At 42.1% G+C, this 24,456-nt stretch overlaps 3 protein-coding genes across 4 annotated transcripts; 2 read left to right on the plus strand and 1 right to left on the minus strand.

Moving 5' to 3' along the window:
• Nucleotides 1-193: 193 nt before the first annotated feature.
• cnot8 (CCR4-NOT transcription complex, subunit 8) lies at nucleotides 194-4,066 on the plus strand. Its single transcript, XM_086099005.1, has 7 exons — nucleotides 194-289; nucleotides 807-1,020; nucleotides 1,139-1,332; nucleotides 1,625-1,786; nucleotides 1,864-2,008; nucleotides 3,372-3,482; nucleotides 3,560-4,066. Exons 2-7 carry the CDS (start codon nucleotides 904-906, stop codon nucleotides 3,686-3,688), a joined length of 858 nt encoding a protein of 285 aa, XP_085955131.1. The 5' UTR covers nucleotides 194-289; nucleotides 807-903; the 3' UTR covers nucleotides 3,689-4,066.
• A 45-nt stretch (nucleotides 4,067-4,111) lies between these two features.
• On the minus strand, nucleotides 4,112-17,008 carry gemin5 (gem (nuclear organelle) associated protein 5). Of its 2 annotated transcripts, XM_086099003.1 has the most exons (27): nucleotides 16,760-17,008; nucleotides 16,327-16,481; nucleotides 16,083-16,264; nucleotides 14,940-15,091; nucleotides 14,742-14,840; nucleotides 13,611-13,743; nucleotides 13,371-13,536; nucleotides 12,943-13,155; nucleotides 12,119-12,204; nucleotides 11,958-12,040; nucleotides 10,777-10,913; nucleotides 10,607-10,680; nucleotides 10,348-10,529; nucleotides 9,326-9,465; nucleotides 8,916-9,087; nucleotides 8,655-8,843; nucleotides 8,542-8,583; nucleotides 8,349-8,474; nucleotides 8,179-8,274; nucleotides 7,957-8,094; nucleotides 7,726-7,873; nucleotides 6,826-6,945; nucleotides 6,539-6,749; nucleotides 5,440-5,706; nucleotides 4,854-5,356; nucleotides 4,667-4,751; nucleotides 4,112-4,322 (listed from the first exon to the last, which is right to left on the minus strand). In XM_086099003.1, the coding sequence occupies exons 1-27, from the start codon at nucleotides 16,899-16,901 to the stop codon at nucleotides 4,167-4,169; spliced, it is 4,197 nt and encodes a 1,398-aa protein (XP_085955129.1). In that variant the 5' UTR covers nucleotides 16,902-17,008; the 3' UTR covers nucleotides 4,112-4,166. The 2 variants fall into 2 exon arrangements, with proteins under 2 accessions (XP_085955129.1, XP_085955130.1); XM_086099004.1 differs by lacking the exon at nucleotides 8,542-8,583 and having other exon boundaries at nucleotides 8,349-8,495.
• A 187-nt stretch (nucleotides 17,009-17,195) lies between these two features.
• mrpl22 (mitochondrial ribosomal protein L22) lies at nucleotides 17,196-20,321 on the plus strand. Its single transcript, XM_086098824.1, has 7 exons — nucleotides 17,196-17,290; nucleotides 17,382-17,424; nucleotides 17,578-17,713; nucleotides 17,790-17,855; nucleotides 17,991-18,068; nucleotides 18,148-18,217; nucleotides 18,886-20,321. The coding sequence occupies exons 1-7, from the start codon at nucleotides 17,266-17,268 to the stop codon at nucleotides 19,092-19,094; spliced, it is 627 nt and encodes a 208-aa protein (XP_085954950.1). The 5' UTR covers nucleotides 17,196-17,265; the 3' UTR covers nucleotides 19,095-20,321.
• The last annotated feature ends 4,135 nt before the right edge of the window (nucleotides 20,322-24,456 follow it).

The raw sequence follows: 24,456 nt of genomic DNA on the forward strand, positions 1-24,456 counted from the left end.
TTTTTTGGATCAATTTCGATTATTACAAATTAGTCTAGTAGGTTTATAATGAATATACAGTTAGAACACTGTACTGTAAATATAAAGATCTTTTTTTTTTCTTATTCAAATAATTTAGTTTCTAAAGTTGCTCAATGCACTCTCCGGGACGACAGGTGGCGACAATCGCATGAACCGGAAGTCCCAACTACCACAAAGTCGGAAGCAGCCCGAGTCGCGGCGGAAACTACGAAGAAGTCCAGTGCGGCACTTGCTAGCTCGCCTGTGGGTACGTCGAGGGAATTGTCAGGTACAAGCCTTTTCTTTAGTTTTCATTTGTACATCAGTTGACGCTATGCTCTGTGATTTTCGCAGACGAGACAAAAACGGAGCCGTTGAGCGACCACTGTTGTTCACGCCGTCGTTAGCGAGAGGATGCGCTGGCTAGTAAACGTTAGCATCGGTGCTAAACTCGGCGTCGGCGCCGTTACTTGTCCCATTATGAATTCACTAGTGTCTTCAGTTTTATGCTTACACGGTTGTTTAAAGTCGTAGAATTACTGCTGGCTTCCCAAGTGTCTCCAATGCAACGAAAGCAACGTTTTGCGCGTCCTGTTATAGTAAACAACTCCGACCACCGTACCCAGCATGCAACGCACACTACTAAAAATTAATGTAAGAAATAATATTTTTTAAAAACACAATGAAAATAAGAAGCGTAGGGTACTGGAGGCCATTGTACGTGGTCTTTCCTAAAGTGTTCAAAGATGTTGGGAGATGGCGATAAAAATGTATTTCTTCTCAAATGTGTGTTTTCCCCTCCTCAGATATTATTTGCCCCCTCCCCGGAGCAGCCCCTTACCCCCAGAGCGCTGCACACTTGCCGGTGGGGATCATCGAAAGGTCTCGTGAGCCGCCGCCAACATGCCGGCCGCACTCACGGACGCCAGCCAGATCATCTGTGAGGTCTGGGCCAGCAACGTGGACGACGAGATGAAGAAAATCCGACAGATCATCCAGAGCTACAACTACATTGCCATGGTAACCCATTACACCCCCCCCCCCCTTCAAAGTGAAACAGCATTTGACCAAAAAGCAGTCAGCGTTGGTCATACCGTTAAATGTGAGTGACTTAGAAACTGACTTTTTGTCTTGCCAGGACACAGAATTTCCCGGCGTGGTGGTGCGGCCAATCGGCGAGTTCCGCAGCACGGTGGACTACCAGTACCAGCTGCTGCGGTGCAACGTGGACCTGCTAAAGATCATCCAGCTTGGTCTCACATTCATGAACCAGGATGGCGACTACCCGCATGGCACCACCACCTGGCAGTTCAACTTCAAGTTCAACCTCACGTACGCACGCCAAGCGCCGCCATATTTCATTATTTTCTCCAGCTTGCCTTTTCTCCTTCTCTTCATTCTGTCATTTGTCTTTTCTTTCTTCAACATCTACTGCTTGATATACACGCATGTCATCTGCATAGACATGATTACATACAATTTTTGAAGAATTTGACCCAAGAGTAGCATATACAAGCTGAACAAAAGGGGTTCAAGAATTGACCCTTGAGGGACCCCATATGATATCACGGCCATTTGATCCAATTCTAAACTTCAAATTAACTCTCTTTCTCTCATGTTCCAGCGAAGACATGTACTCTCAGGATTCGATCGACCTTCTCCAGAACTCGGGCCTGCAGTTCAAGAAGCACGAAGAGGAAGGCATCGACACGCTGTACTTTGCCGAGTTGCTCATGACGTCGGGCCTGGTGCTGTGCGACAACGTCAAGTGGCTCTCCTTCCATAGGTGGGTGTCTGCTTTATTATTCTACCGCCGGCCGAGGTGGTCATGACGACAACAACGTTCGCTTTGTGATTCTCCAGCGGGTACGACTTTGGTTACCTTGTGAAGCTGCTGACGGATGCCAGGCTGCCCGAGGAAGAGCACGACTTCTTCCTGATTCTCAACCTCTTCTTCCCCGCCATCTATGACGTCAAATATCTGATGAAGAGCTGCAAGAACCTCAAGGTACAAAACAAACACACCACAAAGTTACATTTTAACCTTACATGTCAACCTTACATTTTAACCTTACATGTCATTAAAAAATCATTTTCAGTAGCCTAAACACAAATATTTTGAAAACTTGCAATGCTAATATCTGCTGTCATTTGCATCCTGGGAGTACAGGACGACGGTCTAAACAGAAATATTTTTTTAAATGTGCAACGCTAACATTGGCACATGCTAAATATTAGCATCCTGGGAATGTGTAAGACACACTGATCTGTATATACTACTGGATAGCCGATAGGCCAAGATTTTTAAAGCCGCAAGGCCGCCATATTGCTCTTCCCAAGAAACGTTTCTCGGCATACGATCCTATACATTTTAACAGTATTGAAATTGGAGAACATTTTAGACAGTACTTAATAGAAACAGCATGATTTATGTTTTAAAATTTGTTAAACATAAACAAGAGGACATTTTACAACTTGCCTTACATACATTTATAAATTATATGCTTAATGATGTTAATAGGAGGAAATTTTGTATATTTTAAATTAAGAATAATAACTAATTCAACAAAAGATGCCTTTGCCAAATCTAATATTGGGGTCTAAGGAACTGTGCGATAAAAGAAAAAGGGGGTCTTCAAAGCAGCACATAGCCACTTTTTTTTTAACTTGTTAAAAAATAATGACCAACCTGCCACAAAGCCCCCCGGCCCTATACTAAGAGTCTACGAGCTGTATATGTCTAATCGGTACGTATATGTATAGTTTAGTGACAGTAGTCTGCTCGCGAGAAGGGAGGAGTAAGATGGCCGCCCCGTGGCTTCAACGGCTTTTACGGGCGTGTATGGGCTATCAGCTATCCAGTTACATATTCAGATCAGTGGTAGGACATAATTTTGCTTCACTGGTCTAAAAATATATATTTTTCAACATGCTATGCTATCAGCAGCATATGTTAACATTTGCATATGCCAAAGCTATGAGAAGTTCATTTGAGTGTACTTTATTGGTCTAAACAAAAATACGCTAATATTGGCATATGCATTTCTTAAACATGAAATGGATCCTCTTGAAAATAGCGGCAATTGTGTTCACTTCACTGGTCCAAACTTATTTTATCTAAAAGGTGATATGCCAACATTAGCGTACATTCATGGTAAGATGGACCCCGTTAGGACTAACAAGAAGCCATTTTAGGTTCATCTCTATAGTCCAAATCGTTTTATTAAAAGGTGCAGTGATAACATTAGTATATGCTAACATTTTCATATGGATTGTAGGGATGCTATTTTAGGGTTGTTCATCAATCTAAACAAGCTTTCCCTAATAAAGGTGCTATGCTAACATTAGCGACTTGTGTTTTCATCTCTTAGGGCGGCTTACAGGAAGTAGCGGACCAGCTGGAGCTGAAGCGTATCGGGCGGCAGCATCAGGCGGGTTCTGACTCGCTGCTCACGGGCATGGCCTTCTTCAGGATGAAAGAGGTAAGCACGCACTCCTCCAAGCAGGGGACGCTTAGTTTGCCCACCACTGACCAGCCTGTCTTGGGTTTCCCCGCCAGCTGTTCTTCGAAGACAACATTGATGACGCCAAGTATTGCGGCCGCTTGTACGGCCTGGGCTCGGGCTCAACGCAGCCCCAGAACGGCATCTCCAGCTCGGGCCAGGAGGAGAGCAACAACAAGCACTGACTCCCGGCCTCGCTTTCCTTGCACTTGTTTTAAGAACCTTTTAAATCTTGTTTTGTTTTGGGTTCGCTTGTTGTCGTTAGCGAGCGTGGGACCACAACACCAGCGGCGGTTTTTCTTACCAGGTTGCGCTCACTCCGTTTTAAAGTGAACGCCGGTAGGGCCCTCCACCCATTGTAAATTCTAATGTATCATTTTTTTGAAAGAGAAATAAAAATGTTTTAGAATTTTTCTCCAGATGTCAAGCGAGAACGTTTTAAACGCATGCGTCCGTTTTTTGTCCGGGCCAAACTACTGTCGGCGTGAAGATGTTACCGTTGCTTTTACTTTCTGACTCGTTTTAAATTGTTGTACATTAAATGGTTTTGTATTTTCAATGTACACTCGCTTCGTTTTGATTTTTTAAGTGTGCAAAAAGGAAGCTCTTTGAGTTTTTCTTTTAATTCAACAAAATGGCTGTACAGTACAGTGGATCCATGATTTAGCTCAAGAATCGTTGAGAGGCCTTGCTTAGCATCGGGTGTGTTCCGTATTTGCGCAGCAGGTCTTTGGCGTCCCTCTGCAGGGGCTCAGGGATGGAGGAGTCGAGATGGAGGAGAACCAGGCAACACTCCGCCACATCAGGACGAGGATACAACTAGACAGTGGTAACAAGAAGAAGGATTATGATTGGTTAAAACAGGCCTGTTTACTAAGAAGGAGCTGTGAAATAGAATTATACTCATCCCAGGGGTAACATGTACAGGCTGAACAAAAGGGGTCAAAGAACAGAGCCCTGAGGGACCCCATGCGATTCCATTCAAAACTCAAAGTAGGATTTGAACCATTTCAGGACTTTTATATTTAATTCTACCAAATAAGTAATCCATTTGTGAGAAAAATATGAAATTTGGACCTAAGAGGATTCACTATGACGCAGATGACCTTTTAAAATGCTTCAATGTAATCATTTATTTTGTTACACTCATCCCATATTGGTACCTTGATGGTTTCAGGAATGTCGGCCAGCTGCGTTTGTTGTTTTGCCATCTTTGTGGTCAAGGACAGAAAAGTCTCCTCTTCAGGCCTGAAACAGAAAAGTAGTCTCAAGATGGCAACAAAAGTGCAGTGGAATAGGCCTTCAGCTATTTTTAGAATGGCATTCTACCGATTATCCCAAAGTACTCACTGTTGTCCAGCTTCGGGTTGCTCTCCATTGTCGGCCATGTTGCGTCCGTGTTGCACCACCATGGCAGCCAGGCGCTCCCGCAGCTCCTCCACCGCCCGACGCTCCGCCTGGCACGCGGCGTGAGCGTCGGACAGAAGCGAGGACGCATTAAACTCCAGCTGACCAATCGTTTTCGTTTCATCTTCCGGTGATCCTTCGGCATGGAGTCCGTTGCTAATGACATCATCACCCGGGCGTCTCCACCACAAATCGTACATACTATAGTAGGCAGCCCACGCCCGTAGGCTGTCGGAAGCGGCTTGGGCTTCTTCACCCAGATTGCACTGGACCTCCGCCAAGGCAGCTGCCAGGATCTTAAAGAGGGCAGTTGAGATTTGAAAGTCAGTTGAGGCGTCCAGGAGCCACGTTCCTGCCAGCCACAGCTCCTTGGCCAGCACGCCGCTGTCGTCGAGTAACCAGGATAGGACGGCACGAGCCACGTGACGGGATAAACACAGCAGCACCTAAAATAAATAAAACATTTCAAACTCAAAAAAATTCTTCCCAAAACACTACCATAAATGTTCAAAATACGTTCAAGCACAACCTGCGTGACGGGGAGGCTGGCAGTGGGCGCGGGGCACTCCACGTTCTGGAACTCCACAAGCAGAGCACAGAGGTCGCTGCGACCGGCGTCCGCGTCCACCTGAGAGACGCCAAAGTGTTGTGCCCAGATGTCGCGTGCCCGCTTAAGGATGCCGCCCTCGCCCTCACTTGGCGACGCCCAAGCGTGGCCGGCGCCGCGCATCTCGGGGAGGACGTTCACGAGGGAGGCGCACAATAGCTCGGCCACGCTGAGGTGAAGACTGTGAACCTGTGCAACAACGTGGATTGTTAGCATGGTGAGCTTCACTTGTAAAGTTATTATACCAGTCGAAAACATGCTCAAATATGGACCATGTACACAAACTGGATAAAAAAACTAATGCAATAAATAAAATCATCAAAGAATCAGGGATTAGAAACTTCAATGTACTTTTTAATATGTTATATTTATATGTTATATATATTATGCTCTCTGTACAGAAAATCTAATTTTTTTCTTCCCAATTATTACAATAATCAGTCACACAATTTACATAATTGTAATTTATGTGAATATTCAAATTTCTTCTGCTCTGTGTATTTATCATCTCCTAAAAATTACATTCAACAATTATTCATGAATCTGATTTATTGAATCAGAAGTGGAAGAACCATTTATGTGCTATAGAGATTTAAAAAGTTATAAATACATTTGCTTATATATATTTTTTATACTGATGTAAAGCACATTATGAAACATATTTGTGTTGTTAAAAAAAAAGATTTTAGGAAAACTTTTTTTAAATTAATTCTTATTTTTGTTTAAGCGATATTTTTGATTTATGATTCGTATTGTAGATTAAAAAACATTTTATATATATTTTTTAAGTAATTAAAAATTACATGATGTACATTTAGAATCATTTTTTTCCCCTTTTCATGTTAAATATTTTTATTACATCATCAAATCAAATATCCTTTCCAACTTATCAGCTCTAGGTGAAGCTACTACAGTCTTTTCACCCACAAAATCAAATTACTTAATGGATTCCTCATTTCCCTACTTCTTGTTTTGGCCGTGAAGTTATGAAGAAAATAAAAAAAAGTGTGCTGGCACTGACCAGCAGGCCCTGGTGGGAAGCGAGGACCTTCTGCGCGGCCACCCAATCCAGCGCCGCCGCCGAATCCTTGGCGCAGCGCAGCGCCAGCGATTGGGCCAGAGCGACCTCGCCCGCCACGCTGGCCAAACGCGCCGCCGTCATCAGCGAGGTCACGTCGTTTTTGCGGGCGATCACCTTGGCGGCGTCGAAGCTGGCGCCGGCCGCAATGTAACTGGGGGCCAAATTAGAGGTAAAATTAACGAAATAAAAATGATAAGGTAACAACGTTGATCATATAGTCAAGCCACCATTTTGCAGCCGCAGAGAAATGTCCGTCTTTTTCCAACGTGACGGCCCAGTTGGTGTAGAGCTCCTTCAAGACGGGATCTTCAGCCGGCAGTCGCGCTTTAGCCAGAGCGATCGCCTCCCTAAAAACACAGCACGTTTTATTTGATATAAAATTGTCATTTATTTCACTCATTCGCTGCCACTGACAGCTACAGATGTCAAGGATCCATTTTTACGGGCCTGGCGGAGAATGAGTTAACTTTATAGATGATGATTTATTCTTGCATTTCCACAGATTTCTGAGTGATAATCAATCCAATCGATTGATTGAAGTTTATTTCAAACATGCAGAATGAAACAAAAATAAATCAGGAAGAAAATCGAATTATATATTTTTTAAACATGTAAAAACAATCATATTAAAATATTTTAGAATAAATAAAGCAAATGTAAAATTCTTTCACATTTTTTAAATTAGTCAGATATTGATTACAAAAAATTCTAAATAATAATATTTTTTATAAAACCAGAGGGAAAATCAAATGGTATATTCACAATAAAATCTGTAAGAATAAACAAAGCAAATGTAAAAATAGTTTGTTTTTTTTAGTCAGTTAATTATTTAAGAAAAAAACTGTGAATAAATAATAATATAAATAATAAATATTTTTATGGATCATTTTATGTTTAAAAAAATATTTTAAAAATTGCCTTTTTGCTTACTTTTCTCTCCTGAAGTTAAAAACAATAATAAACGACAAAATGTTGTAAAACAGTCAAATGCTCTTTAAAAAAGAAGTTAGTTTATTAATTACACAATTTTGAAATTAACCATTCGATTAATCGAAATTGACTCCAAATAGTAGAACAGCCATTAAAAAAAAAACAATCAGTCGGGCACTGTCATTGCAACAATGTACCTGTAGAGTTTGTACGAGCGCAGTAGCTGCACGGCCTCGTACACTTTGTTGATGGACAGCAAGTGAGCGGCCGCCTTCACGTGCTGCTCCTGCAGACACAATTGCTTGACGTAGCGCTCCACGGCGCCGTGCCACACCGCGTAGCCCGCTGCAAGGCCCGCATCCCGCCCAAAAAGTTACACGCTGCCTCGCCATCGTGACGTTTAACAAGTCGACGGCCGGAGCGCTCACCCATGGGTGCCATGGCCACCAGTTGGTCGCTCAGCTCTCCTCTCTCCGCCGCCAGCTGCAGCGCCCCCTCCAGGTCGCCGCTCCACAGACGGAGGTAGACGGCCGAGTCCATGTGGCCGCCCTCCACGTGAGCCTCCTCTGAAAAACAAAAAAACTTGTTCCAAGTCGAGGGGGGGGGGGGGGTCGTTTTAGGGGCCAAGAGGAAGTGAAAATCAAACGCACCTTCTACGCAGAACATTCGCTGCAGAGCGGCTCTGTCAGAGAAGAGGCCCAGGTGGACCTGATCGCCCTCGCCGGCGATGCAACCTGCGGGGGGCACTAATGAGCCAAAACAGGGGTCAACATTTGGCCAATTAGGGATCAAACAAACACAAGACGTCATGAGATGTCACCGGCGGCGTGCGTGATGGAGGCCAGCGTGAGGCAATCCTGCAGTAGATCCTCTTTGGCCCGATGGTCCATGGACGTGCTGAGCGGCAGGATGGAGCGAGCCTTCTTCTTCTTCACAGCAGTCCACTCTGCAAGCACGACATTGCACACTGCACACACACACACACAAGATGATGTTTACGTACTGGAACATACCTTGTTTGTCATTGCTCTTGATTGCAGTTTTCCTTTGCGTTGCTGTTGAACATTCCACACAAATGTTAACGTTCAAGTTCATCCAATAGAAGCGGAGAAGGTTCCCTTTTCACCTGGTGGAGGCAGAGGACTGCTTATAGTGTGGACCTCCTCCTCAGCTTCATCCAAGGCGTCCTGGCCGTTGGTCGCCATGGTTACCTCCGTCACATGCTCGCCATTGACTTCTGGAGCCGCTGCTTCCGTTGCCTTTTTGCTTTTCTTCTTCTGCTTGGCCTTCTCCTTCAGGTCCACCATCTTCTTGCCTGAGAGGAAGAAATGAGGATCGTCGGCTTGCGTGGTTCAGGGGTCGGGTCGGTGGGGGGGCGGAGCATCACCTTTGGGCGGCTTTGTAAACTCCTGCTTGGAGACGCGCCACTCCTGAATGCTGAAGTCCTTCCCTCCGGTCCAGATGACGTCCGGGTCCACGGGCGACCATTCCACGCTCAGCATGTAGCCCACGTGACCACGGTAGTTGGAAAGCGCTGCTTCCTCCTGCACGTCCCACACCTTAATGCCACACAATTAAATTCATTAATACAACTTGGCGCACAATAATCCACCTGTTTTCTTATTCACTTATTTCAATAATGATAATAATATAATGACATATAGATATATTATAACATATAATATTATATATAATAATATTAATATGCTAAAATTAAAAATACTTAAGCTGAGGAAAAACGTTGAATATTTCCGAAACGAGAACTGGACGGCAAAGCCAAATCTGTCCGCCACTGACCTGGGCGGTTCCGTCGTACGAGGCGCTGGCCAGTCTGGCGCTGTGGTGCGGACTCCAAGCCAGTCCGGTGATTTTGGCCGTGTGGCCGCACAATCGACGATAGGGCTCCGTCAACACCAACGGGCTCTCCGGAGGGTTCTCTGCATGCAACATATATTCTCCTAACATTGCAACTTTTACTACATAATGCTATTTTTGTTTTAATCATCATAACATTTAATAGCGCTGTATGACTAATCGAAATTTAAAACTTATAATAATCGAACTATGCGTTTACAAGTTCCCTACATTGCTCGCAAACTCGGAGCTAATCCAATTCTAATCTACTGTCCCTAAGCGTCCTTTAAACTGTTTAATGACAACAATAATTACACACATTGTATATTTAAATACAAAACTTGCTTCGGTTTTAAAACATCGCTAGCGCTAAGGCTAACCGGAAATTAGCATCAACTTCGGGAGTGACATTGCTTCAAATAACGAGTATTCACAGACAAATGTTGTGAAAACACATACACATAGGTAAGATAACACAACTTAAAATAAATGCACATTTCACCCCAATTTATATATATCTATATTTACATTAAACAACAGTTATATTAATAGAGCTCGATTACAACTTTTTTCCATCTCATTGATAAAGTGTACTCCATGCCTGCATGGATTTGTACCACACTGCCCCCAAGAGGCCAACACGCGAACAAGAACAACCGGTATTTTTTTTCCATTTGACTTTCTTATTCATTTAATTTTGCGTTGTCTGTTAAAGTGACCTTTAAAGCTGAGTTTTAAAGGATTCAAGGAATTATACAAAGATCCATATCAACACATATTTCGTCTAGCTTGTTATATCAAATACAAAGTTATCAACCAGCTCTACATATAACACTTGATTGTTGTCATTTTGGGACTTTTTCTCACATACAGTCAAAAATTATTATTTTTTTAGTGCTGTCCTAATATTCATTTAACTTCCCTGATAGAGTCATCAGAATTCTTTTGTATACATTTCCAATTACCGATGACCTGTCGCAGGTCGTGCACGTAGACGATGGCGTTGCAGGAGGCTGAGGCCAGCAGGCCGCGCAGCTCCGGGGGCGCGTTTTCTTCGGGGTGCCATCGCAGCGCGTTGATGACTTTGTGATGCTGTTGGATGCTGCACAGCAGTTTCAGCGACGGAGCCTTGTAGACGTCGATGCACCTGCGGGAAGACGAGGAGACGGAGGACGTGATCCGCCGTATTGGAAGCAGTTAAAGTCGGCAGCCAGGCCTCGTTACCCGTCCTCGTTGCCGATAGCCACCACTTTGCCGTCCGGCTTCCAGCTGAGGTCGGTGTGAGGGGACAGTTTGTGCTGGTCACAAAACACAAGTCAAAGTCTACCACTTATAATCATAAATATTGTAATTTTACAAGTCTGTCACACTTCAGAAAACATTAAAAAATTTACCTTGATGTTGTTGGTCTGCCGGATGAGTTTGTCGATGTCGCAAGCGTCGCCACTCAGCTTGCTCGGGTCGTGCTGCAGGATGACGCCTTCGCCGGCACAGCTGTACAGACTGTGGGACGCCTTGTCCTCCGGTGCGCCTGCATCACACGTACGCCAACATCAGTGGGAGGCACTTGACTTATGAGGTTAATGTGTTCTGTGACCACGACTAACTCAAAAAATTTGTATCTCAAATTATCTTTCCCCATTGAAATGAATGGAAATACCACTAATCCATCCCACCGTATAAAAAAAAACACCAACAGTTTTTTTTTAATATCCGTTGCTGAAAGGGTTTTAATAACTACTGTAACACTGATGGTAGTTTAGTTAGCCTGTCGTTGGGGTTTTACATTATGTGTTAGCATTAAGCTAACATACCTCTGAAAGTTGTGTTTGGTTATCTCTATTTTCTCTTTTTTTTATAGATTGAAAACATTTCAGACTCCACTTGTACCTGTTTTGTATATTTTTATGTCAATTTATATTGTGTTTAAATTGTGTTGGCACTGTAACTTCTTATTGACATGTATGTAATTTTAATTTGGCTGCAACTGTAATTTCTGCCACCTCTTGGCCAGGATTTCCTTGGAAAATAGATTTTTTAATCTCAATGGGACATGGTTAAATAAAGATTCGATTTTTAAAAAAAATGGTAAAGCTCAATTCGGAGTGACATTAAAAAGCTTGAAGCCTGTTTTTGAAGAATTGTTTGTAAAAAGTTGGAAGTCAAGTCACTAGTGTAACTAAATCCCAGTGCAAGTTTAAATGTGATGTGAAGAGCAGATGTTTTGTAGTGTCCACTCAGCATTCAGGTGTTTAAATGTGAAAAAAAAACAAAAAACTAACACTCTTAATAAGACAAATGACCTGTGCTGACATTAAAGTCTTCTTTTTGTCCTATTAAAGGCCATGGGCAGATGGTCGGCATGGCAACAATCAGGGCCTGCGAGCCAGGGTTTGACGGATGGACTCATTAAAACGCCATCTGGCCCAAGTTGCTTAAATGAACTGGGCTCGTTCAATTACACAGTCAATTACAAGAAAGAGGGCTAGAGAGGGAGATGTGTGGAGATTTTCTTTTTGCTGACTGGCTTTCTAATTGTGTTGTTGTTGGGACAAAGCGGGGAAGGCGCTCATACCAAATGACATCGGGGGTAGCGGCGGTCCCCAGGACAGAGTGTACACAGTCTTTTTGTGGTAGGAGCTCGAGATCTGAGGTGGCCTGCGAGATGACAAAGACACAAAACAAGGGTACGTAATGTGTTAAACAAAATACAAAATATATCTTTTTAAGACTTACTTGTTGGAGAAGACTTCATAGATTCCCACTTTTCCGTCATCTGTTCCAAACGATAAGGTTCCCTCTCGTTTAGGATGCCAAGCCAGCTACAATCAACAAACAAAATGACGGAACGTAAGAAATAAGGTAGGATCAATTCTGAAAAAATACATCTGAATATCAAACTGCGAATATGCGAGGGACAATGTATAAGGGCCCAACGGCCATTAAAAAAATAATAATAATTATGGTAAGACAAAGATAATGACATTCAAAAAAAACCATATTGGTTAGTCCCTTAACACATTCAAACCCCAAAACATATAAATACGTTTTCTAATACTTCGTCCTTCACTGCCAAAACCGTATCTATAATTTTTTATGTTTTTCTTAATGCTATGATATAGCTTCTGACATGAAGAGGTGGCTTAAAGCAATGGGAGTTATTACAAAAAACGGCCAGCAGGTAGCAGCAGCGTATAAGAGGCAATCAGGCAGGGCCATGTTGCAACAAGCTCTTTTTGTCAGTGTTTTCAACAGATTTGTGAATAATGATGAAGCTTAGCTATATTCTAATGCCAATTGCTGCAAAACGGAAACAGATACAAATATACTTTTTTTCCCGATGAAAGACTATAATCTTTGTTTTGGTAGGTTCCATGTTTTTATAACAATAGAACAGAATATTCTGTGGACTTTGCAAAATCTGTCAAAATCCAGTAAAACAACCGGGAGCGAAGGGTGTTGCTTCAGCGAAAATGTCTGGGAGTGAATGAGTTAATGAAATAAATTTGAATATGTATTTAAACTAACCAAAACGAATTACACAAAAAAGGGCTTCTTACCGCTGTGACTTTGGACTTGATGCCCTGCCAGAAGCAGCGGACGTCGTACTGGTTCTGGGCGGACAGTGTGTTCCACACCCGGATCATGTTGTCCCCCACGCCCAGCGCCAGGCAGCCGGTGGCCACGGGTGAGAAAGCCAGACTGTACACGAAGCCGCCCAGCGTGGGCAGAGTCCAGCGGCAGTTCAGGTCGACCAGGTCCCAGCATTTCACCTGTACAGTGCATCAAATCACAGTTTTATAAACTGCAAGATTTATGCTAGTTTTGTTAGCCCGTCCATCGCATTTACATGTTAGGGCTACCAGTCGATTTTTAATTGTAAACAATCACAATTTCCAAAATTAACCTGTGATTAATCGTAAACTAATCGCACGTTACAGCTATTCTAAGAGAACAATAAAGTTAATGTAAATGAATAGAGGTCCACCTCTCTGTCCAAGGACGTGCTGATGAGCAGCTCGCGGCCGTCGGGCAGCGTGAAGGCGGCGGTGTTGAAGACGATCCTGCTGTGGTTCTGCCCCTCGGACGACGAGCCGAACAGGGTCCACTTCTGCTTGCCCGTCCGGGTCAGGTCCCACATCACCAGCTCGCCGCTACAAATAAAACACACGCGTGACCCACATTGTCTACGGAAGACGCGAAGACGTGGACGGGCGTACGGACGGACCTGAAGCAGCTGGAAACGAGCTGCCTCGGTCGTCCTTCGGGCCAGTGGACATTGAGCCAGAGTCTCTCTTTGAGCGTGGGGTCGACGGCAGAGCCTCGTCTCTTCAGGAAGGGCAGCTTCATGGTTGTCACGCCTGCACACGCGCACATTTCCCTTGCTCATCAAGAACGTTTTTATTTATTTTTCAATTGAGTAATTAATATTGCTAAATTGGAAAACTCCACAAGCCCCATGCTTCAAGAGATGGCTAAATGAAATGACACATTACGTAAGGCTGAAGTGGATTTGTTTTGTTAAAAAAAAAAAAAATCAAGAGTTAATTTTGCAAAAGTGTGGGAAAACTATTTGACATTACTTGATCACTAATTATGAATCATTAACTCGTGTTTAGATGAACAAGTTTTACTTCTTTCTGTCCCTTTTCATTCAATGATTATTATTTTTTTGTATTGAATTCAATGGAGTATAGGCCACAGGAGGCGGGACTAACGACTTCCTAATTTCACACACCAGCTTTGTTTCTGTTTCCTGTTTGCGATGTGTAGGCCGCGTCCCAGATCTTGCCCTTCCGCCTTTGTGCCCCTCGGTTGCGAGTTCCCGTCGATGGGCGCGCGTGTGTAGTGTGTCTGTCTCAGTTATCCGAAGAATTTCCGAGAGTTGAGACGCCCGGTTGGGGGAAGCGTAGGGGTCGGGGTGCGAGTGTTGGAACGCGGCGATCAGTGACCGGAAACGACGCTGATGTGTGAAACCCGGAAGTCGGAAATCCGTGGCATCTACCCCATTAAATAGTGTTATAAGCTCTGCCGCTGTAATGATTTTTAACACCCATTTTCATTCTTTGGCATTTAACTCAGCTTGAGACTGCAGATTTATAAGTGATTTATTGTTTTTATTGCCTTTTAGCCTTTTTATTGTATTATATATTGCGACAATATGAAAAAAAGATGAGTGCCCAGACAAAGACAATCAAAAATGATCATCCATCCATTTTCCGAACTGCTTATTGCTCGCAAGGGTCGCGGGGGTGTTTGCGTCGATTGCATTTTCACTCACGGAGGTAGCACTTCATCACTTAGCACCGTACTACATTGTCCACATCAATGCTTGTTATTTAAGGAGGAAACATCTCACCTTTTCCTGTAGCTGTGCTCCAGATTCTCACAGTCTGATCTTTGCTTCCTGACGCCAGGTAGCAGACCTTCTCCTCTCCTGCACTCACCCCGTTAGAAGCTGGAACATGGACAAAAAAAAGTATATTTCACTATACATTTAGAGTAAAAATGAAATGGAAAAACAATATGAATGGCTGAGCCTGGAGCTCCCCGTTACCATCACCGCTCTCCGCTCTCCATGGGAAGGCGTCCTCGTTGACGAGCGGCGACCACGCCAGAGAGTGAATGTCGTCGTCGTGGCCGCGCAGGCGATGAGTCACCTCGCCCTTTTTGCTCACGTCGATCAGCACAATCATGCCATCTTTGTATCTGCATGAGAGGACAATAAATAAGGCATGAAACAAACAAATGGGGCATCATGTCGAAAAGGCAGTACAATAACTAAATACTTGAACATTGTAGTGAGCATTTCAACCAATCAGAAACCTGAAGATGGAACCTAAAAAAATACTCATTAAAATATCAAGTAAAGAAAAAGTCACAGCGAGGTATACTGTTCTGTTTGTCCATTAAAATTGTATTAAAACATATTGGGTGAAATAAATAAAATCTAATAATTTAAGATTTTTTTTAAAAAAAATGCAAAAAGTTAAAGTGCAAAAAAATAGGAAGTACAATATTAAAAAAACTACTATAAAGTCCCCTGCGCTATATTTTAAAATATAATAAGAATAAAAGGTGCCAGGACAGGCAAAGTAAAATAAAATGTTAGATCGATTAAAAATAAATGTAATGGTTCAAGTGCAAAAATATGGTGTGTAATCCCAAAACACAGTGTATATACACTACTGTATAAACGCATAAACATAAATACTATAATACATGTAAACAAAAGGGGAAAAAAAGGTCAATTAAAATAAACAATTAAATCTAAAAATGGCCACTCAAAACTGTAAAAAAAAAATAAAAAATAAAAAAAAAATAGCATGAACACCAAATGTAATAAATTAATAAAATGCAATTTTGTACTTTTTTTTAAAACATTTTTTTATAGGCTCTAGAAATTAGCACCTGTGTTTATGGATTGTGACAGTTTGGTCAAAGGTGAAGCAGAGGTGCTCAATGTCAGTGATTAATTTCATGTTTTTAAAAGAAGATATTATATATTTTTAATTGAAAAGAAAGATGCTATTTTCTACTACCATTGTTATTCTTTTCATTACCATTTTATCATTTGCACTTTATGTTCCATTTATTTTCCATTTGGTTTCCGTACAGCATTTTGTTTCAGCTCCAGTTAGTTTTCTTAAAAAGTGCCCTACGAATAAAGTTGAGTTAAGCGTGTGTGTCCTCATCTTACCCGACCGCCACAGTGCTCCAGCTGTGCGGGGAGCAGGTGAGGCAGATGATGCTTCTTGCTTCGGGGAAGAAGCTTGCCGTGTCTCCTGTGTTGTACCAGTGACACTCAACGATGCCTTTCTCATCGCCCGACACCACCAGGTTCTTGTCCAGCGGGGACCAGTGCAATGCTGAGATGGCGTTCTGAGAATGTAACGGCGCTCATTATCTGGTACACGGATCAGACCTGGAGCAATCAAACTGACCTGATGAGCTGCATGCTCCCGTAAGAGAGATTGAGTGTTGGTGTCCCAGAAGAAGATGGCACCATCGCCGGAGGAACTGGCACAGATGTGACTCTGAGTCGCATCCTGGCAGAAGGAAACGCCCGACACCAAACCTCTGTGGCCCACGAGAACACCTAAAACATGCAACAAATATACAAACAGATACACCATTTTTATAGAGAAACCAATGAGGTCTCCGAGTTAAAACAGGATAGCGACTGAATCAAAGGATTACAAGAATAATGTCAAATTACAGTTGTGCCTTAAAGTTTGTCATTCCCAACACCCAGATCAACGCCCATGATGCTTTTTGGCGAAAATGGCAAATCGAACATCAAAAAGACATATTCAACCACACTCGGAATTGATCAAGTATCAGCATAATATTCCGTTTTTATTGACATCCACTCACCTTGAGTACTACAGGTAGATGCAGACACGTCAATCAAATAGATGAGGTTTTTGGCTCCGAAGCCCAGCAAACCGCCGCTGCTGACGTCACAGCATCGGGAGCAGTACCAATTGGGAGAAGCCGGAAGGAGCCGTTTGTGCATGATGATGGTAAGCGTTTAAATTATTTACGAATAAAACAAAGTAACCCAAACTAAGCACATCTCACATGTTTCCCATGTACTGGAGAAGCGTCACAGCAACGACCGTATGTTAGCGTGGTGTCGTAAAACCTCGCTGCTACGGAAACCGGCTTCGTTCAAAAACACTCCTGTTAAATCAGATATGGATCTAAACCAACATTTGTGGTTTGTGTATATCGTTCTTCATCTTATCTTCATTAATAATGTGTTTTTTATATTGTATTTTATTGGTTTATGTACTCAGTATATGTACTTCTTGTTGATTGTATGTAAAGTTACGTGAAAATATATAATGCCGTAAAGCAATTCATTGACGGTAGTCAAAATGGCCGCAACCATGGCAAGATGCGGTAAGGAAAATATGACATATTATTACTTGAAATGGCCAGACATTTATTTATTTTCTTCTTTTTTTTTTACATGTTTGCTGTTCATTTACAGGTATTGCGTCAATAAGGAGTATTTTTGGACATTTTCGTCCGAGGTATGTGTATGTGGCGAATCTAGCGATGTTGCATGCAGAGCTATCAGAAGGACGAATCGTCATTACGACATTAAATCAAATTGATGGAAAGACGCACTGAAGTCGTCTTTATTTGAACTAAATTATATTCATCATATATCTTCATGGGTCCAGGTTAGCGACGGTAGCCGTTGGTCCTCAGCAGATGTCCTGCCTCCACACCAGCACTACACTAGAATCAAAGTACTGGGAGAGAAGAAACAAGATCGTTTATCCTCCTCAGCTGCCCGACGAACCCCGCAGACCAGCCGTATGTCCTTTTTTGGGAATCACATAGTGTTATAAATGTCAAATATATGAGACACGCTCACCCCCTCCCAACACAGGAGATCCATCATTCAAGGAGACAGATTAAGTACAGCAAAGACAAGATGTGGTACCTGGCTAAAATGGTGAGAAATGACATTTTGCGGGGAAAGTTTTGACACAGTCACAATATTTTCTGATCACAAAATCATGGCATTTGAACTGGTGTGTGTAGACATTTTATACCCACTGTAAATGATCTTGTGATGTTCCTCATGCAGATTAAGGGGATGAGCATCGACGAGGCCATGGCACAGTTGGAGTTCAACGATAAAAAAGGGGCCAAGATCATGAAAGAAGTTCGTTGCTCAGCTCCATGCGTCGTCTATTAATTCTAATGTCCGAATTGTCATTGAAATTCCGATTGTTATGTTCAAGGTGCTCCTGGAAGCTCAGGAGATGGCGGCGAAGAATCACAATGTGGAGTACAAGTCCAACCTGTATGTAGGTGAGTGAATCCAGTGTGGAAACATGAATATACAATAAGGACACAAGCACTGGGACAGAATTAGACATGTATTAATAAGGCAGTGAAGATGTAATTTTCCCGGGTGGATTACATCAATAAAGTTGTAATTTTTTACAAGAATGAAGTTGCAGTTTTATCAGATAAAAACCACTTGTGACAAAAAATATGGCAAAAATACAAGAGTGAACTAATATTACAAGAGGAAACTTCTTAATTTATAAGAAAAATAAAACCACAGGAATATGTTAAATAAGAATAAAGTTGTTGTCTAACAGGGTAAAAAAAAGTTTTTTTTAAATACCCGTACTACAAAAAAGATTCCACACAAAATAAAACGGTAATATTACCAAAAAAAATCATAATTACAAAAAATGTATACTTACTATACAAATGTAACAAGCCAACATTGCAATATAATTTCAGTGCACTAGAGGGCATTGTAACATCACCAGCTAATATACTGTAGATACAGATTCCCACCCCCTTCTTCTCATATTTGCATGTCAGCCATCATTGAGGTAGTTTTTACGTTTACAAGCCCACGAGGCATCATAAAGTTGCGTCTGTGTACCATTAGGTGAGTTAAATATACTCTTCACCTCCTCTCCATTTATGTTTGTCCTCTTTCTCTCTTTTGCTTTCCGCAGCCGAGTCTCACACGGGAAAAGGCATGTACCTGAAGCGCATCCGCTACCACGGCAGAGGCATGTTTGGCATCATGGACAAAGTCTACTGCCATTACTTTGTCAAGCTGGTGGAGGGCTTGCCGCCCACCATCAAGGAGAAGACCAGCCTGGATCAGGCCAATGACTACGTGGAGAGCCTCAAGAGGAGGACCATCATACACAGCCTGTAGAGCACACGTCCATCATTAGTGTGAGTGTGGCAATATTTTTTGTAAATAAACCTCTAAAGAGAGACTCTTAGAGCTTCTCTTTTTCTCTGCAGTCCAAAATAAGATTTTTTTTTTACGACATGATTAAAAAACAAGGTAAGGTTGTTATTTAATGGGAGGGATATTTTTTTGGACAGAATAAAGTTGTACATTTAAAGGAGAAAAAAATTGTATAACAAGAAACCAGTCCTAATATTTATCCTCTAAAAACTCCTTATGAAAACAAAAAATATGGAAAAAATCCGACATAAAACATTACTGTTCCAATATTTTTACTTTAATCCTTTGAATCTCTGTCGGATCATGAACGCCCATGTCAAATAAGCACTGCTCCCGTTAGCTGTGAGCGCTAACACTTTCACATTCAATACCATCCGCTTGCTCCGAATTTCATCGAGCGAGGGCCCTCCGTCTCTAGCTGGAAGGTCGGGTCGGTCCCGCGCGGCAACAAAACGCCAACCGTTTTTTTTCCAAAAGGGTGCAAAAGGATTTTTTCCTCCTTCAAAATTCATGACGCTGCTGCTGCCCTTGATGATCCACTTCTCCAAGTGCTAGTACATACAGCTGCCATTAGACGGAATGTTAATTTGTACTTCCAAGGCCACGCTTGATGTTTGAGGCTCAGTTTAAACATATCGGATAATTTGGTAGACAGAAGTTTATTCAAGTAAGGTGTCTATTTTCCAAGTCCCTTTTTACACTTCAGTGACACTGACATTTTCCAGGATGTAGACATGTACCACATTTCCTTGTATCATCATATGGTGGATTTTATTTACCCAAGTGTACCCAGGCTAGATGTTATGTCGATTATCTATTGGTTTTTATTTGAAGAAATATCATATTACCAAAAGTATGACCGCAATGTACAACTTTGTACAAAATTGTTCCTGTTTGAGGTTCAGTTGAAACTTATTTGGTCATTTCGATGGCCATTTGAACATGTGATTAGTTAAAAAATTCAACAATTTAGACTTCTTCATTGGATAATCTATGTGGCATATAGATGTGTACCAATTTTCCTTGTATAGTAGATTGTAATGACTCAACTCCAGAGAATACCGGCCATCTATTTTGCGGTACAGTATGTATGCATTGGGGTGTTATTTGAGGAAACACAATGTTTATAAAAAGCATGAATACAATGTGGGTGATTTAACAGAGCTCTAATAAAATATTTTAAATATTTATGGTTGAGACTCAAATTCAACATTGGGTATTGTGGTTTATTAGAGTAAGGCAATTATTTGTATTTTTTTATTTGTAGTAATTTTTTTTTGGGGGGGGGGGGGTAATTTTACATGCTATTTGAATGTGTAACCATATTACTGTATACAGTCTAGTGTTCTTTTTGTCTTCAACTGCAGAGACTACCAGGCCTCTATATGTGTTCGGGGATTATTTGAGGAAATACTGTGTTGTTTATATAAAAAAAAAAGACCACAAAAGGGCGACTTAACAGCTACAACAAAATGGTCAGGTTTAGCCTCAGTTTAAACATAATAGACCTTTAGTCAGACACTTACCAAGTTTATTCAAATAAGGCATTCATTTTTTTTCCCAGGTTCTCTATTTTACACATTTGAAACTTAAAGAGCATATACTGTAGATGTTTACTGATGTGATGTGACGTGAATTCAACTTCAGTGAGTTAACATTTTTATAGCTAAAATAAAATGAAAATGTTGTATTTGAAGCTCAGTAAAAACATGCTAGATCTTTTGGTTGACAATTTGTGAAGTTTATTCAAGAAAGGTGTTTCTTTTTCAAATTCTATGTTATTAGTCCGCATGCACTTGCCTTTTTACATGGCATGCAGATGTGTCCCGTATGTCCCTGTAGAGTGGATTTTTCACTCAACTGCAGTGTACCAGGCAAATAGTGGTGTGGTGAGTATATAATGGGGCATGATTTGAGGAAATACATGACCGCAATGTGGGTAACTTTTTGTTTTTTAACTGCACACCAGCTCTGATACTGTCACTGTTAAATATTACAGGGACCAACTTTTTTTTTTTATGTCCTTTGACAGAAGTTGCTGGTGGTGGTGGTGAAACATTTATGCCTGTCCACTGTGGTTTTCATGAGAACACAGGCACAAACACAAACACACAAATATGAATTATTAAGCAGAGACAAGCTTCTCTGTAACACCCACAGAAAGCATGTTGTTCCTCGTCTCCCGTCTTACGGCGGCGGGACAAGAAAACGTGCCGCAAATGTCAAAAATCAATAGGGGGAGAGATCCAAATAATCCTGCGCTTTTATTTTTACTCATGAGCAGTTGAAAATACTCCAAAATGTACTACACACACATACCTGGACGAACGTCTGCTGTTTTGGCTAGCGGCAACATTCAATTGGTATTTATGTTCGTATGTAAACACTGTCTGAGGTAAGTTGCAGGCACCTTTACGTTCCTATTATGACTGGAAAGAGTTGCACGTACTAGTTGCTGGAGTTCAGTGATATGGTACATGGGATGACACTTGAGACAGGTGAGCCCTGCGCTCACTAAAATGACTGGAAAATGTTAAGGATGCAACTTGTTGTATCACCGTGACACATGGTACCAGAAGTGTGAGGACACTTGGGACAGGTGACACCTGTGCAAAGCCTTGAATATGGGTGAAACTCTAGAATGATTGCAATGGGTTGGTGGTCCTACTTCAAATAATTCCACAAGTTAACTTGTCAGAAGTGGGATGTCATTTGGGACAGGTGAACCCTGTGCAACGGATTCTAGAGATTGTTGAGGTTCTTGAACAACTGCAAAAAGTTGAGGGGACAACTTCTTGGGAGTTCTGTGATGCATGGTGTCAGAAGCGGGACACCACTTGGGATAGATCACCACTATGTGACAGACCCTGGACTTGGGTGAAGCATTAAAATGACTAGAATGGTTTCAGGGTACTACTTCGGATAGTTTTATGACACGTGGTGTCAGAAGTGGGATGACACTTAACAGGTGACCACTGCGCAATGGATTCTCGAGATTGTTGAGGTGCTAGAATGACTGGAATGAATTTGGGGGGACCATTTTGGGGAGTTCCGTGACACGTGGTGTCAGAAGTTGGACACAACTTATTACAAGTGACCTATGCATCAGACTCCTGGAATTGTTGAAGCATAAGAATGACCGGAATTTGTTTTGAGTGACTACTTTTTTGGAGTTCCATGACACATGGTGTCATAAGTGGGATGACACTGGGGATGATGTTGCATCATCCACCTAAATTGATGTTATTCTCCTGGAATTTTTGAGCCCTTTTGAGCATATTTTTAGCACCAAGTGTCGCTGTTGCACCGCCGGCATTCAAGCCCGCCACTCTCGTATCACTCGTCCACAGCACGTCTTTTAGCGCGGCGTGTTGCCAGCGATATTAGAAAGCCACGCGGCGGGGTCCTGCCGGGTACCTGCACGGCTTTTCATTCATCAAGCATCATTTTAATATTCAAATGTGTCACGCGCGGCGGCAAGCCAGCGGCGCGGAGACAATGTGCGGCATGTGGAGAAAGTCATGTAGTGTTACAGTTCACTTGACTTCCCTCTGATTCGATCCGGTGCATTTGCATTTCAGGTCCTGTGCAAGCTCCAGCTATTTGTAATAACGGAAGGCAAACACAAGGGAGGAAGAGAAAAGCTCCTTAGATGCTTTCAAGCTGAAGGTTAACCAAGGTTATTATAGTTCACGAAAAGAAACAAAATAACAATACAAAATAAAATGATTTGATGCACGCGGTTGTCAAATCCATCAAAACCAACTCCGCCTGCGCCACAACTTAGACCGGCTTTTAGCTGAAGTGTGATGACACTGTCAACAAGTGGTCAGCATTTAGCTGTTTCAAGCCTATCGTCAAAGCTTTACTTTTATTTCTTTTGGGGGTCCAGCTCCTCAAAATTCCATTCGTGTGTCAGTCCAAACTTTATTTCCAATGTATTTACAGCCTTGCAAGCCACTTTTCATTCTTCCCAATGATGGCCCAATCAGAGCTTCTATTGACATTTTGGTCAAATGCTGGAGATCGCCTCTCTTGTAAACCCGGGCCCGTAAACACAGAACCAATCAAAAGGCCGAAGCGACGCGAGCGTCCGAGAGCAGGCAAGTCGGAAAAGTCTCCCTGTTAACAAGCCCCGCTGTTCGCTTAATGAAGTATTGACTTGCAGATTGTATTGTAAGAGCGCAGAAAGCTTTCAAAGCACTTTGTCAGCACCCACGTCTGCATTTTTTTTTGATGCCGTTATTTGAAAAGCGTAGTTTGAGCCACGTCCATTATTATCATGAGGTTTATCCGTCAAAAACGGTTAAAAGAAAAAAAAAAAACAATTAAATTGCATTCAGACTCATCAGCTCAATTCAATAAATGTATTTGTCCCTTAACCCCAAACTGGGCCCAACAATGTGCATGTAATCTCCATGTGGACAGCGCAGATAAGGAAATAATCCCAACTAACACACAGCGCCAGGATTTGGTTATTTTAGTTATTTTGGTTATCGCCGTTGAACAGTCGACTTTTGCCCCAACCTAGACTAACGCTGCCAAACAACCCTCAAAAGTTATTGTGTAGCAAAAGTGCCTGAAAACAAACATGCCAAAAATCAATCAATCACAGTCACCTCGGGTCCGGCCTGAAACAGCTCATACATCATTTTCCATTTTGTTCCCAGTGAAGTTCATAACCTCCACTGACAAAAACAAATGAGAAGTCTCGGGATATGAAACAAACCAGACCCACACCTGATAAAAACAGAGAATTGTTTGATCAAATAGACCTAGGTGGAGGGTCCTGCATTTACCTGTACTGGTGTTGGTGTCAGAGGGTGCTACTACTTGAAGTTCTGTGACAATTGCTGTTAGAAGCGTCATAAACTGTGGGACACAAGACCCTCTTTGTTTGCGATTTTCAACCCAATGAAATCGGGGTTAAGAGTACTTCTTGTCAAAAAGGACAGAGGGAACAAGGGTGCCGCCCCACTATTGACGCTGGTCACCACATTGCTAACCCTTCTGACCATCTGCTGCCACTCGCAGTGATATTGGTAACGCGTTACCCTAATACAGTCATTTCAATTGTTTATAGTAACTAACGACTAATGATGGTTGAATATGATTGTTAGAAAGACTATTCTTATAAAAACAACTAGCCGTGTGAAGTTAAATCCATAGACTCCTTTTTTCAAATGACCCTCCTAGTTCCGACTTCCTAAAGAGTTCTTTCCTATTTCCTCCAAAGACGAACAGATTGTTCGGAAGTGATCACTTAAAAGTGGCGCTTTTGTCAGAGTCGTCCTGAATGATGAGGAAGGGCGAACAACTTAAC

Source organism: Leptonotus elevatus, chromosome 16 (assembly GCF_054856555.1).
Source record: "Leptonotus elevatus isolate MCC_2025b chromosome 16, RoL_Lele_1.0, whole genome shotgun sequence".
NCBI lineage: Eukaryota > Metazoa > Chordata > Actinopteri > Syngnathiformes > Syngnathidae > Leptonotus > Leptonotus elevatus.